The 14,635-nt window shown below is 46.7% G+C and overlaps 1 protein-coding gene across 1 annotated transcript in view; it reads right to left on the bottom strand.

Annotated features, from left to right (window-relative positions):
• The window catches only part of CELSR3 (cadherin EGF LAG seven-pass G-type receptor 3), a 145,156-nt gene that overhangs the window by 70,183 nt on the left and 60,338 nt on the right, over positions 1 to 14,635 (bottom strand). The window contains exons 10-17 of the mRNA XM_044451518.1: positions 13,942 to 14,127; positions 13,473 to 13,583; positions 12,256 to 12,424; positions 11,323 to 11,464; positions 9,569 to 9,689; positions 8,624 to 8,807; positions 7,100 to 7,201; positions 683 to 777 (exon numbers count right to left, since the gene is read on the bottom strand). Of these exons, the coding sequence (XP_044307453.1) occupies positions 683 to 777; positions 7,100 to 7,201; positions 8,624 to 8,807; positions 9,569 to 9,689; positions 11,323 to 11,464; positions 12,256 to 12,424; positions 13,473 to 13,583; positions 13,942 to 14,127 (1,110 nt within the window). The remainder of the gene's footprint in view (positions 1 to 682; positions 778 to 7,099; positions 7,202 to 8,623; positions 8,808 to 9,568; positions 9,690 to 11,322; positions 11,465 to 12,255; positions 12,425 to 13,472; positions 13,584 to 13,941; positions 14,128 to 14,635) is intronic.

Here is a 14,635-nt window from a genome sequence, read left to right as displayed (position 1 = left end):
ACTCTTACACGTGGGGGTAACGCAGATGCTAGAAGAGTGGCCTGCACCAACTTAACATGCACACAATGCACAGGCACTCTGTGGCAGGCACTTGAGGGTTTCTTGACAGACAAATCAATGTGAAAAATATTCCCGTAATATCAACACTTGAAAATCGCTGCTTTGGCTCAAATGCAGAAGGAAGACCTAAGAAAAGAACTTGTGAGAGATGCCTTGTGCTGTCATCATGCATTGGGTAGATTATATGTGAACACACATACATTACACACACAGTCACACTAATCAGCACCGCTGCCTGCGTCTTTGGACTCTCCTTGGGGTCACGTCTGTGCCTGCACTTCAAAAAGAAAGCCAGTGTGGCATACTGGTGAGAATGTTGGGCTGGGACTCAGGAGGTCCAGGTTCTAGTCCCCACTCCACTAGGAAGCTCGCTGTGTGCCTCGCAGACACTCAGCCCAACCCGCCTCACAAGGTTGTTGTAAGGATAACATGGAGAAGAGGAGGGAAATTGTGCAAGCTGACTTGGGCTCCTTCTCGGAAGAAAAGAGGTGAGATACAGATAGAGCAAATAAATAAGAAGAAAGAAGTACTAGTTCCTTCCACTGTCCCCCACTGCACACCTGAACATGCCAAGAAAGAGAGAGAGAGAGCATGCAAGTGAGCGAGAGAGAGAAAGACTTACCAATGATGAGAGCTCCTTGAAGGCTGGTGATGTGCAGTTGAAGAGATCTGGTTCCAGCCAGCCTCTTTCCTCGTCACAATGCCGAACTGCAGCACCTGAAGGGGAAGGAAGAAGTCTCTAATAGAAGCTGAGAGTCTGAGAAAGCCGTAGCTGTTGCTGCTGTCAACCAGGAAAGGATTCTCAAGCCAGCAGCACCAGGCCAGGTCAGACTGGCCGAACGAAGCATCGACGAGAGCACCAGCACTGAAGACCAACGCCAGTGAGGGAATGGGGCCCGAGGAGACTCCTCACATTCTACATGTCTTTGCCAACCATAAGCCATTTCCTATACGAACCACTGTGGTCTCGTGTTCACTAATTTGAGTTTTGAGTGGGTTCCTCCAATTGCTGGGATTAATCATTTTCAGCCTGGGAGAATAATTGAGAATGGAATTTACTAGTCACTGATCCTCTGTAATGTACTAGATGTATATCTCACAGTATAACCGTTTGCTATTCCACAAGTGGATGAATGCAAGCTTTTAAAAGAGATGAGAAAATACCGTGTTATGCTGCAAACGCACATCACTGGTGCTCAAATCTGTGAACTCTTTCCGATTTGTGAGTCTTTCTGGAATATCATAGCTCTCTCAGGCCCAGGGGGGATGGACACCATGCACAGCTGCTAGAAATCAGAATCCATGTGGATTTTCATTTGGATTGCCTTAATCCCTTTCTTTATCACTACCTATTATTTTCTGGCTTATGCACTTCTGAGAATGACCTGCCTCTCACTGGATGTGGAGTCCATCAAATGGAGGTGGGAGGGAAAGGAGTTTTGAATCCTGTAACTCCTGTAAGTGTTTCTGGAACTAAAAATATTTTATTCAGAGGGAGTATAAGAGACTGCCCTAAAAATGTTTTATGAAAATAAGGTTAGATCAGCAGACATTTAAGTAGCTGGACTGGCTTACTTACCATATGGGACTTGGGCATGATTAATGTTCTAAGGGTTGGGGCCCACTGTACTCTTCCCAGTCATTTTGGTTTGCAAAACTTTAAATTTTATATTTTGGAGGGGGCAGTGAGGGAACAAAAAGGGATGGGCATGTACAAACCAAGGGACAAAGATGTGGGGCTCAGCTCTATCTCCTAGCCAAAGAGAGTTAGAAGTTCATAGCCAAATCTCTTAGATTCTGAATGGTAGCCAGGCTAGATGTTACATGCAAAACCCGCTTTGAAAGACAAGTGGAGATTTGCCAGGAGGAGAGTGAAAGAGCCCCAGCGGCTGGGAGGTGTATTTGGAGCAGGAAAAAAATAGGCAAGGCAAGGAAAAGACACCCGCTTTCCAAGACCGCTTCTCCACTCCACATCACCCCTTCTGCAGCTGCTTTCAGACAAACAGGGAAGGTCTTTTGGGGGTGAGCAACACGTGCTTGCATGTAACGATTAGTTTAGCCTTGACACCACCTGCATGTTTTCAAGGGAGGGGGTGGGTGTTCACCATAAGCACCATGGACTTACACGTTTTAAGGCAAAGGTATATAACGGTCCCAAGCTGCATTACTCTGTGCTATGGTGCAGCAGCCATGCGGCTTTTGAGACCACTTGAATGCCACCCAGATCAGCAATCCCACACTAGCAATGGTTCTACAATACGGAAACAATACAGGTATCTAGCGGAAGCATTAAGGCATCCTTAATGCTATCACTGGTATCACAAACAGCACCAGCACCAGCCCCACTACCAGCCGCGCCATCTGCCATTCTCACCAGTGGCACTAGAAGTGTGTCCAGCAATGACCTGAATGGGAAAGACATCAGGAGGGTAATAACTACTGTGATCCCTCATCATTCCAAAAGTGGCAAGTCAATGTGTCATTTTAACACAACAGCAACTTGTGGTGGTGGTTGCCATCATCATCATTTACTGCTGCTTTAGAAATGGGAAAAATTGACATTCTGCCAGGACTAGGATTGTGCAAGTCAGTCCTGGAGCCAAGAGAACTGCTTAGAACCAACAGGCTTCTGTGCTCAGCCAAGCTCTCCAATATTCAACAGAGTGTCCACAAGTCAGATGCAGTTCACTGAGATTCCCCCAGAGGTCTCTGAAGCATCCACTGGGCAGAGGATTCATTTTGTGTGCTCATGATCCTCGGCTCAGTGAGGATCTCTTGTTAAAAGTTCTTAGGTAGAACATCTAGAAAAGAACCCCTTTCACTTCCTGAGACTTGAGAACGCTGCTAACAGTTAAGTAGACAGTGATGAGATTAAATAATTCAATGCTGTCTAGAGCAGGGACATACAGAAGGTAGATCGGGATCTAGTGATATTTCTCTGGGCAATTTGCCATAGACCAGCTTCTGATTTTTTTTAACAGCAGCAGTAACACTCCAACACAGCCAGCCCATGCACTAAATAATAACGCTCAAATGAAGAAAGCTCGAAATGAAGAAATCTGGGTTTTTTGTGAAGGACTAAAAACTGCATTCACAGCAAATTCCTGTGTAATTTCAATTTTAATTCAAAGTGTTTGCTGGGGGAGTGTGCCAGGATCTGACTGAATCAACAAAAATGAGTCGAATCCTGCAAACCTGATGTTTGCGTACTCTAGGCCTAGTTACATATAAGAGAGCCCTGTATTGCTGCTTCATCTGTTTCAGGACTTGGCCCTGATAGAAGTTTATTCTGGGATTTAATCCTGGGGCAACGGAATTCTGACCAGCATGCTTTTCCTTGGGGTTCCCAGTGCTGCTACCTGACCTGAAAAGGACACCCGAAGAAAAGGAAGTACAACCAAGATCTATTTGAATTCAGGAGTGTGTATCCAGGTTTCCACTGTGTCCACTCATAAAGAATGGTTCTGGTGGTAGCAGCAATACTCCCAGCTACTCCTCCACAATCTGGTGCCCTGCCAAGTTGGGAAAGGCTGCTCTGTACTCTTCTGCAGGTGAGCTGCTAGTGAGGGTTGTGAGACCTGCACCTCAAGAGGCATGGCCCATGATGAGTTTATGCATCCCAATTTAGATTTTCAGGGTGACTAGAGATATACAGAATTTCAGCCATTGGCCAATGCAGAATCAGCCTTGGTGTGCTTTAAAAACATGCACAATTCCCTTGCATGGATCATGTCCAGGAGAAACCTGTTCTAGGTCTCAGCAGATTTGCAAAAGCTCTGATTGGGCAGCCATTTCATCATCCACAAAGTGCCAAAACTAGCATGGGGGCAGTTGGGGGACAAAATAGGAAATTTGCTAAAAAAAAGAGACTGAGCAGCAAATCATAGAAGGCACTTGAGAGGAAACAAAAGAAAAGAAAAAAGAAAAAGCAAAAACACAGGCAGCCTGCATGAAGCATAGTGGGGTGGCAGGGGAAGTGCTGAATCTAAAAACTATCAAGGAGTGGAAGGAATTTGCAGTAAAGAGCAACTGCCTTGTTCCTTTTAGAAAATGTATCTGTATCCAACCTAAACTGCTTCTAATTTTCTTCCTTGCTAGCAAGAGGCCCTCAGGGCTGTTTCACACATTACTTTCTTAGGTGTATACCTAACACATCTAAGTGGATGCACAAGAATGTAAAGTGTGAATGTCACATTTGAATGTTTGCAAGCAAGGAGTATATTAAATGCATGCATCTAGCAAGGAAGGATCAACAGCAGCTCCTTGCTGACTGCCCCGCTGACAAAACATGAGAGATGCTCAAAGACAATGATCCAGGGGCACACAGCCTGGGACTATGGTGCCCCTGTGCCAGGTGGAGGGCCTGCTTGCTCAACAGGGATTTGGTACTTCATAAAGCAAGCAAAATTCAGGGAAGCCCAGTGTTTCTATTTGTCTGGGGCTTGCCTTATGGAGCACTAAATCCCTTTTGGGCAAGCAGTTGTTCTCTTTGGCACAACATAATCAGTGCAAGTGTAGGAGCTCCCTTGGATACTGCCCTGGTACCCATTAGAAGTTTGGGGTTACAATTCCCATCAGTCCCAGTCAGCTTGGCCAAAGGTAAAGATCATGTGAGCTGTCGTCCAAAACAGCTGGGGTTTGTGTATCCCAGGTTGCCTACCCTTGCAATAATTCTCTTTTCTCTCTGAATCAGCAGAAAACTAGAGAGACAATGCAGTTGGCCTCATTCTCAAGTCCTCCAACAGAAGTGCTCCAGCATCACTTTTCTGACCGAGGCCCATGACAAGGAAGGAGAAACCAAGGTGCATCCCACACCAACAATACAAAACCTGTAGCGCAGAGCTCCAGAACCTTCTCATCACAGTAGGTTACCCCAAATCCACAATGGAGCATCAAGGCAGTAAGCATACATCTAAGCTGGTTGTACATGACTTGGGGTGGGGTGGATAAGGTGATTTTCTGCAGGTTAGTGACTAGCGAAAAGGGAAAGAAGCCAAGGGTCAGGCAGGGTTACAAGGAGAACACAGCCAGGCAAGGCATCTGTAATAGAACCAGCAGCCCTTGCAGCATCTGGGGTGAGTGCAGGGTCTGGCAGTGCCTCAGGCAGGAAGCAGGAAATGGAAAAGCCACACAGCAGCCCTGAGAAAGCAGTGAAGGTGGGGAGGAGAGGGATGGGCCTTACCTGCACCCCGCAAACCTGTGAAGGAGGAAGAGAAAAATGCAGAGAAAAGGGACAACATTAAAAGCTTTCAAGTGATGTACATGTTGTGGCTGTTCCCTGGGGTGGAGTTCTTGAGGAGGTTCCTACTTGGGGATAATGATCCATTGTTTAAAGGTATGGATTAAGCATAATAATTAAGTGTAGGTCTTCCCACTGGTGAATATTCTGAGGTAGGAAAGGCAACGTGTAATAATAAAAATAATAATATCCCCCTGGCTCTCATTGGCAAAGCTTGACCCATGTAGCACCAGGAGTTGATCATCCAGATGTGACTGCTCCAGGAACTGCAGCCCTCGCCCCACTGCTTTGCTAAGAACAGATGGAGCACTGCAGTTAGTGGGGGGTGAGCTTCCCTGGGCCTGACTGGAAAGGGTCCTGAGCTTATAAGGAATGAGCCCAAATTGACTCCTCCTTAAACCTGGGCCCATTCTGGGCTCCAGATTTCAACAATGTCTTCATGAACACAATGGAGTCTGTGTTCCCCTGTTAAATCCTCTCAACACTGAGACTTAACAAGGCCCTGGAATGCTGTTGTGACCGCATAAGGATGGGAGAAGCACTTTGTTGGACCAATAAAGCAAAGCCTGACTTAGTTGTGACCAACCAAGTAAGACATGACCAACCTGTGGCCAACCAAGTAAGACACGAGTGCAACAGCGCCTTCCTGCATGTGGCCTCTGATACTGAAGGTAATATACAGCCACCATGGCCAGTAGCCTTTGAGAGGTTTATCTTCCATTAATATGTCAAATCTCCTTGTAAACTAGAGGCTATCAGTGCATCTTGTGATAGTGAAATCTTTTGTTTAACAATGCTCTGTGCAAAGAAGCACTGGCTTTTATCTGTCCACAATCTCCCATGATGCAGCTTTATGGGATGACCTCAGATGCTAATATGATGCAATAGAGACAAAAACGTCTCCCTATCCACTTCCTCCACACGTGCTTAATTTTGTACACCTCTATTATTGTCTTTCCTTATCTGACTTTTTCCTAAGCTAATAAATGCCAAACATTCTCTCTTTCCTAGTTGGGATCTGCTTCAGTGTTTTTGGTTGTCCTTTTCTGTACCTTTTCTAGTTCTACGATATCATTTTGCAGGTGTGGTAGCCAGAAATATACCCAACAGTCTGAATGTGGTCATACCAGAGATTTGTGTAAGACCAGTATGTTATGGGCAGAGTTATTTTCAGTTCCTTTTCTGGTTCTGCCAGATCCCGGGGCCCCTGGGAGTGGAAGCATTCTGGAGGTCTTGCTACTCTCAAGGCGTCACAGTCTTCTGGGGCCTAATGAAGGCTACTTCAGCTGCCAGAGCTGCCCTTTTCATTAGGATTATTCATTAGGTAAATTTCAGCAGGAAAGAGCAGAGGGCAATTGTGGTGAGAAGGAAGGCCGATGCTGGGGGCTGAGCTAATTATAAGCTGAGTTGGGTTCTTGGAGAAGTTTAGGCTTGGCTCATAATTAACAACATGGGGATTTCAAACCGGGAAAGTTCCTCCAGACTCTCTAGGTTCTGAACACTGTCTGCATCCTTAGGATAGTTCTTATTCACTGTCATGACTATTCCACTGTTCACTTGCCAGAACAACAAACATCTTTGATTGTATTTCACAAGCCTCCCTTTCTTCAGCGTGAATGATGTTCAGCAATCAGCTAGGATGGTGCCAAAAGAAAAGGCCAAAAGGAAAAAGTGAAGTAAGACATGGGCTGCCTTTGCAGAAAAGGCAACTCGCAACTTTCTGAGTCTGCTTGAACCAAACAGGGCAGATTCATCCCCCGTGTCCATAAGCACATGTTTCTGCAACTGGAGAATACTTACCCAGTGAACCTTTGGGACAAGGCACCACAGCTGGCAAGCCAAACTTGGTCTGGGGCCACCATACCCCAGCTTTCAGCGATTTAGGACATGCCTCGTAGAGCACTGTGAAGCCAAACACAGAAGCCAAGTCACCTGGAGCCTAAGGAAGGCGCTTTCTTCCACAGAGTGCCTCTCCGCAGAACTGGGACAGAGAAACATCCAAGGACCCCTCAAAACTGAGTGGCTTCACACTGAAAGAGAACCTGCATAAAACCAGAACTCTACAGTATTTAACGACATACTCATAAAAAAGAAAAAAATCTAGAACCTAACAGTGCAGAGGCAGCAGATTTTTATCAGTATATGCTGGCCTTATGAAACAAGCCAAACTTACTGGGGAAAGCTAGAGAATGAATTACAGAGAAACATAGCAAGTCAGAAGGGGTATCTTGGGCCATCTAGTCTGATCCCTGGCAGAAGCCGGCTCCACTCATATAATATGCAACATGTGGGTGTCCAATCTCTCTTTGAAAGCCTTCACTGGTGGGGCTACCACCTCCTTCCATGGAATTACCGATATATATATTACCAATGTATTTATTGGGATGTGAAATCTTGAAGGTGGTTTTCTGGTGCTGTGTTTTAATCAACAGGTACAACTCCAGTGTGGACAGCTTGTGGTCCTCCACATGTTTTGTCCTACAGTGAATCATTCTTCACCACTGTCTATGTTGATTAGAGCTGCAGGCCAGAATATCCAAGAGGGTCTTGTCCACCTCTGGTGTAACCGAATTGTGTAATAAGGACTTTGTGCAAAGTTGTTACCTGCAGTGAGACTATTTATGAGACTACCATATATATTGCTTTCTGAATCCACTTTTCAAAAAGAGAAACTAGCAAGGGCACCCAGTGTGGTGTACAGCCAGCGTGGTGTAGTGGTTAAGAGCCTGGGACTGGGACTCAGACGACCTGGGTTCTAGTCCCCACTCAGCCATGGAGCCAACTGGGTGACTTTGGGCCAGTCACAGACTCTCAGCCCAGCCTACCTCACAGGGTTGTTGTTGTGGGGATAAGATGGAGGAGGAGAATGATGTAAGCTGCCTTGAGCCCTTTGTTGGAAAAAGGCAGGCTATAAATTGATAAATAAATAAATATTAGGCATTTCAAGCTTACAGTTTAAACTTCCATCTTCCTGGAAGTTCTGCCACGGACATCGTTCTCATAAAGCAGAGCCAGTTTCACATACCCTGTTTCACTCTCCCACCCTTAAGAGTCAAAGGGTTAATCAGAGGAGAGAGGCAAATGCCACTCCTTCCTAATAGACTCTTCCTTCTAATAGACCACCTTGTCAGGACTGTAACTCTTGACTTGAGCTTCCACCCCTACACCATCTCTTTAGAAGATCAGTTTCTGGTTCTGGAGTAAGACCAGTCTGAAGATTGGCAGCTGCTGGCTGGGTGAACTCCCACTTGAGAAGCAGCCCGGAGGCACCCTCTGAAATTTTCACAAAGGAAAGTGCTTCTGACATGCTTGGCGGATACTCACCCTGGCAACCGCTGGGAGTCACCTCCGCGAAAGGGCTGTCGCAACTGTTGCACTGCCGGCCGATCACGCCTGGCCGGCAGTGGCACTGGCCTGTCTCTTGATCACAGGAGCGTGAAGAGGAGCCAATGGGGTAGCAGTCGCAAGGAAGGCAGGCATCACTCCCTTTAGGGTGGTAGTGGAAATCCTGTTGGAAGAAGACGGGAGAGGGGCAGGGGAGGTGGTTAGAGAGCTGGGTCACAGGAAGAGGAGTAGTGAAGGGCTGACAAGACTGCAGGCAAGGGGAAAGGGCCAAAACGAGGAACCGAGTGAAACAGCAGGAAAAGGGGGCGGGCCTGGTGGGACAAAGAGAGGGGGCACTGTTAGGTCAGCAGAAAGCAGAGACGGCCCGTCCACTTAGGGCAGGAAGATCATACAGCGACAGAAGCTGTTTCTTCCTCCATTACAGAAAAGTTCACCTTTTCTGGGCTTCTGCAGTGCTTTCAGCCATCTTTTGCTGTGGGTCTCCCACAACCATCGCCCCTTTGAGGCACAGAATCAACAACAGTTCCCTACTGGTCCTTTGGCCTGTTTCCAACACTGTTCAAAGCTTGTTCTGTTGGACTGGGGACAAGGAGTGGTGAGTGTAGACATGGGCAGACTGGGAGACACGGTGTGAGAGTGAAATGGATAGCGCTTGGAGTCGAGGAGGGGGACTTGCGTGGGTTCCTCCTTACAGCATAAGACGTAACAAAAAGAAGGAAAATGGAAAATGTGCAAAAGGGAACATCAGGGGCATGTTTCCCCAGTCAACCATGAATGCAATGAGATTGCGGAGCCAGGAATGGGGGATGAAAGGCAATGCTGCAGATGATCATGAGCAAGGCAATTCCGGTGCTGACGCAGAGCCCAAGGACAGCAGAATGCCAACACACTGCTGCAAAGCCACCGCCAGATCTGTTCCCTCACCTTACAATGACATTGCCCGTTGGTTTTATTACAGTCTGGGTCAAATCCCTTGGATGCATCGCAGTTGCAGGGCCCACATGTTGGATTCCCCCACCAGCCCTTAGGACACTGTTGATCCATCCTGCAGGGAAAGAAGTCAGGTGGTTGGAGACCTGATGTTCTGCATCCTGGGCACCACCTTACTGTTGGCCTGGCAGCAAGTGGAAATACAACAGCACGAGAAGTGGCTGATTTCGGTATTGTATTGGCTTAATACAGTTCTCTTTTGGTCTGGATTTTGCATTAAATTGCTTTGAGTATGGTATTCTTTGGAAAAATGAGAATGCACTTTTGTAAAACATTTTTGGGGAAAAATTTTCAGAAGCTGTTTAATGTGCCCACCTCAGGCAATTTTGGAGGGGACTGCTCTGAAAGGGTGTTAAGGATTTGCCCATTTAGAGGGAGGGCAATACCAAACTAGAAAGCATTGGTGTCACTCTTTATGGGCTTTGTGATGTCACGAGGAAGCCAAATCTGATTGGCTACATGGTGTCAAAACAACAGTGTGCTCATTAGGTGATCTCCAATGGGCTGGGATGACTATTCCTGAGGAAGATGACCCAGTTTTTTAAAAAATGGTACAAAAGCAACAGCAGATGGGAAATAATGGCAGCAAGCAAGGATTTGGGGGGAAATAGTTCAGTCATACCCAAAAATACTAGTTTTGTTCCCTCCCCACAAACAAAATAAGGAAACATTGGACACAGTAACTAGATAACTGGAGCCAAGCATGGACATGCTTGCTCCATGTATCTGGGCAAGAAGACTCTGGGGAGATGGTGTGATCAGTGACATAACGTGGCTTAGAAGACAACCCCAAGGGCTGAGACAATCCTCAGCATTTCTCAGTCAGATGAGGGGTCACAGCAACAATTTATCTCTGATTGTGCACAGCATGGTGTAACATCAGGACCGTATGTCCACTGTTTGTCACAGTTATTTAAGTTTGCATTAACATTCCCATCCAGCCCCTCCACACATACACACAGCCTTTTTCACTTCATACGAAATCATCCCCTCAAGAGAGATAAGCCTTCCAAGGGCAACTGACCATCCCTGAGGCTGACAATCAGGCAATAAGGAGCTGAACAGAGATAAGATGCAAGCAACCATCTGGCTCTCGCATTCCTTATGATGCGTCAACAAGTGATGTTTGTCCTATGCATTTGCCTCCTTCCTTAGTGGTCTCCCTCCCTCAGTGAGTCCACCTTCTCACCACCACTGCCACCAGCTGCTGTCACTCCTCATCCAGCGTCTTCTGCTCCTCTTTCTCCCCACCACTATTGACTGGGCCACAATGTGAGGCAGGTGAGCAAGCGGGCTGCACAATGGTGGAGAGGAGGAGCAACTCCACAGGACTCTTTCGGGCAGCCCCCTGCAGAAGCAAGGGTCTCTGGCAGGTACCCAGCTCTGCCTATCTCTGACACAAGTCCTGCTGCCCATCCGCAACTGATTTCCAAATCATCTCCTGATGGACTGACCATGTCATAGTAAGCTGTAAATCTGCCCTTAGGTGAAGGACCAGATGACACACGAGGTGTGCAACAATCAGCAGTTGGGAAAAGGAGCCACATCTCACCCTCTGCCTTCTCCATGACCTGTCTAGTGATGGCGGGTCATTCTGTGAGCGGAGGAGCCCAATTAAGCCATGGCATTAGCATTTGTGGGTCAGCCCAGTGGATGCTGAATGGGGCAGGAGCCACCCTGGAGCTTACCTGTGCTCACAATACTGCCCAAAGTGGTTTTCTCCACACTCACAGACGTAACCGTGGGGAGCACCTGGCTTCCGCCGACAGACTGACTTGTTTTTGCAGGGGTTCAGATGACAGGCATCAACGCAGTTCCCACCATAGTACCCTGGAACAACAGACAGACAACCACCTTGCAAAAACAAAACACAATGTGAGGATTCAGGGGCCCTATCAGAAGAAGATGCTTGGGAAGCGGGGTTCATTCTCCCAAGCCTGGAGTTTAAGGTGGGTCACAATGCACATCAAGCCCGTCGGACTTCTCCCTTTTCTCCCCTCTGCAACAAAGAAAGCCAAGGCTATGGTCACTATCCATGCTGCAAAATAGGAGCACTGAGCACATCTTGGGCCAAGACAAGTGTGGCTTATCTGATCACTGAATTGCAAATTTATTATTATTCATGGCTGGTGAATGGTGAAAATCTTGGATAAGCAGAGGATGACAAAAGGAAGGGACAAGACCAGACCATTCAAACTAGTACTGGATGTTAGCTTTTGATACTGGAATTCTGTAGTGCCTAGGAGATTTACAAACTCCAAATCTGAAAAACCAGCCAAATTTTAAAGAGATATTTGTGCTTGCAAAAGAAACTCTGATTCTAGCTGCAAAGAATTTTTTGACCTTCTTCAGGCAGAGGAAACCTTTTTGCTAAAGGCACGAACTGACTCTGGAGTCATGAAGTTGGAGAAACGTAATTGTACATGAATCTTGCAAACAGATACCCTTATAGAACAGTAAAAAATGGAAATGTGGTATCAAAAAGGGAGGCAAGGAGAAATAATGGGAAGAAGAGCAGGGGAAAATGGAAAGGGAAACCAAAACAGAGACACAGAACAAGAGTTAATGAACAGCAGAAAAAGAAAAGGCCGTGCAGCCTGTGCTGCCTGCCCATCTCCTACCTGGCTGGCATACACAAGCGTAGCTTTGCCACTTGTCCTGGCATACGCTATTGGCAGGACAAGGGCTGGAGTCACAAGGGTTGGGCACAGGACATCCTGCCTCCACGTGCAAAGTGCTGCTGGGCTTGGGTAACACAGTCCCAGTGGCTGTGTCCCCTAAGCGCACTCCCTGAAACCCAAATGAGAAGCGCACTGTAAATCCAGGTTTTCCACCCAAAGGGATGGACTTTATTGGAGAGAACTTGGGCACCAGCTTAAACAATCCAGTCCAGGTTTACCCGAGTATTCTGACCTCCACTTTTTATCCTGCCTTTATTCAGGTTCGCTAAAGCAGAGGTGCCCAACCTAAGGCTTGGGGATCCAACCTGGTCTTCTGGGGTTCCCCAGAGAGTCACACCCTCTCCCCTCACCCCACCTCATTTCCCTGGAACAGCAGTTGTCAAGTGGCTTCCAGGCTTGTGTGAAGTTCCCTCCCATCGTACCCTATTTTAAACGGTTGATATGTCTAAGGCTTAAGTACGGGCCTTCAGCTACAATATGTTCTCCATTTTTGGCCCCAGCACCTTTGGCTTTCACACAACTGTCTTTGGCCTCTGGCCAGCGCTCTTCTGTCTTCGGTCCCACTCATCACTGGGATGCACCACTCATGAGTTTCTCAGAAATAGAATTTGGCTATCAGGCAAGAATTTGAACACCCCTCCTCTAATGCAATATCTATTTGGCTCATCTCTCTCATGGTAGTGACAGTTTCCAATTTTTTCTGTTCCCCAGATCTTCACTAGAAGCATTGTTTGGTATTTATAGGTATTGGCTAACTTGAAGAAACTCAGTTTACCCACACCTAGAAAAGTAGCTTCTAGGTTCAGACATGATTATCCACATTCAAGAGTCATGCATAGAGAATGGGTTGTTGTCGTTGTTGAACATGGGTTATTGTCTATGGTTTGTTGCTGGGTAGTGAACTGTGGATTATTCATCATGATTTGTTATCTTGGGTGGGTTTGGACCATGGAATCCATTGTTTCCACGGTGAACTATGATTCAGTGGCAACCCACACCTAACCCATACTCAACCTTTGTTTGTGGGTTATAATGATGTCTAATCCCAGTCTATGATTTGGTTTTTTGGAATTGTCTTTCTCTTTTGTTTTAATTCTTCATTTGTCAATGCTGTTAGTCAATCAAAACATGGAACACAGAAGCTTCCTGGAACTCACCTGGATGCAGCCTTCCAAACCATGATGGACTTTACCAGACTCTAGGATTCCTCCAACATGGAGATGCTTTACCTTCAAGCCATGTAGCTCATTGCCAACCACTACAGTGTCCTGAGTAAACAAACCAGACTAATAGGAATTTCATAGGCACATCATTGCTTAAATCCCTTACCTAGCTCTCCTCTCCCCTGAATTAACCTTTTGCTTCACTGCCAGCCTTATTTTTTGGGAGTCAGAACCAGCATCAGAAGATAAAGGGGAAGTTATTAACCTGAAAGGGACCATTAGTATTGATCCTGGGTGGGGTGGGGAGGGGAGAGAAAGATTCAGGTCCTAGGGGAAGGGTACTGTCAAAAACACAGAGACAGTGGAGAGACTAGGACTCACAGAAAAACTCTAGCCCTAGTGCGGATGATTTGTCCCATTGAATAATATTTCTCTGTTCTACCCCCACATCCTCAGGGCTCACCTGGTAGGATCCGAAATCCAGACTGAGAGTGATGATGAAACGAGTGTCTCGGCCACTGCGAACATCCTGCAGCTGTAGCTGAAGGTCATGCCATGCCCCATTGTTCAGCTGCATTTGATCCAGGAGGAGCTTGGTGGTACGCCCGGATCCCCTGTTTACCATGACGGAGAGCATGCCAGAGTCCAGCTAAAGATATGGCAGAGGTCAGAACAGAGTAAATTCAACCCAGCAAGCAAAGCTGAGACAGCTCAGGCTGTTAACTTCACATACATGCCCTGTACATCAGGACAGGTGTTCAGCTCAGGCTGACCTAAATATCTTCAAGGTAAGTGTGAAGCCATCCCAAATTCAGCAGGAACAGAGCACTACTATAGCAAACATTGTCATGAATTTACCTTCAGATGCAGCACTGGGGAGAACCCACTAGGGCTGGAGCACTGCATCTTTTATTTGGAACCTCATACATCTGGCCAGCATCTGCCCCACCACTCAGCTGTCAATGAGCGCTTGCTCAAATAAAGGTACAGGGTCTGAATCTGATCTTTTTGCCCATACATACCACAAATGATTTGGCCTTTTTTTCTCACATCAAATGCCCTTTTCTCCCCACCCACACATCCCTTTTTACAAATAGGGCTGTCCTTACAAGACTGGGTCCTTTAAACACGCACACACACACCCTTTAGAACATATG

The sequence above is a fragment of the Varanus komodoensis genome, unplaced genomic scaffold (assembly GCF_004798865.1).
Source record: "Varanus komodoensis strain SLA01 unplaced genomic scaffold, ASM479886v1 scaffold6_2, whole genome shotgun sequence".
Classification (NCBI taxonomy): domain Eukaryota; kingdom Metazoa; phylum Chordata; class Lepidosauria; order Squamata; family Varanidae; genus Varanus; species Varanus komodoensis.
Note: the sequence above shows the minus strand (reverse complement) of the source record. Positions and strands in the feature narration are given on the sequence as shown.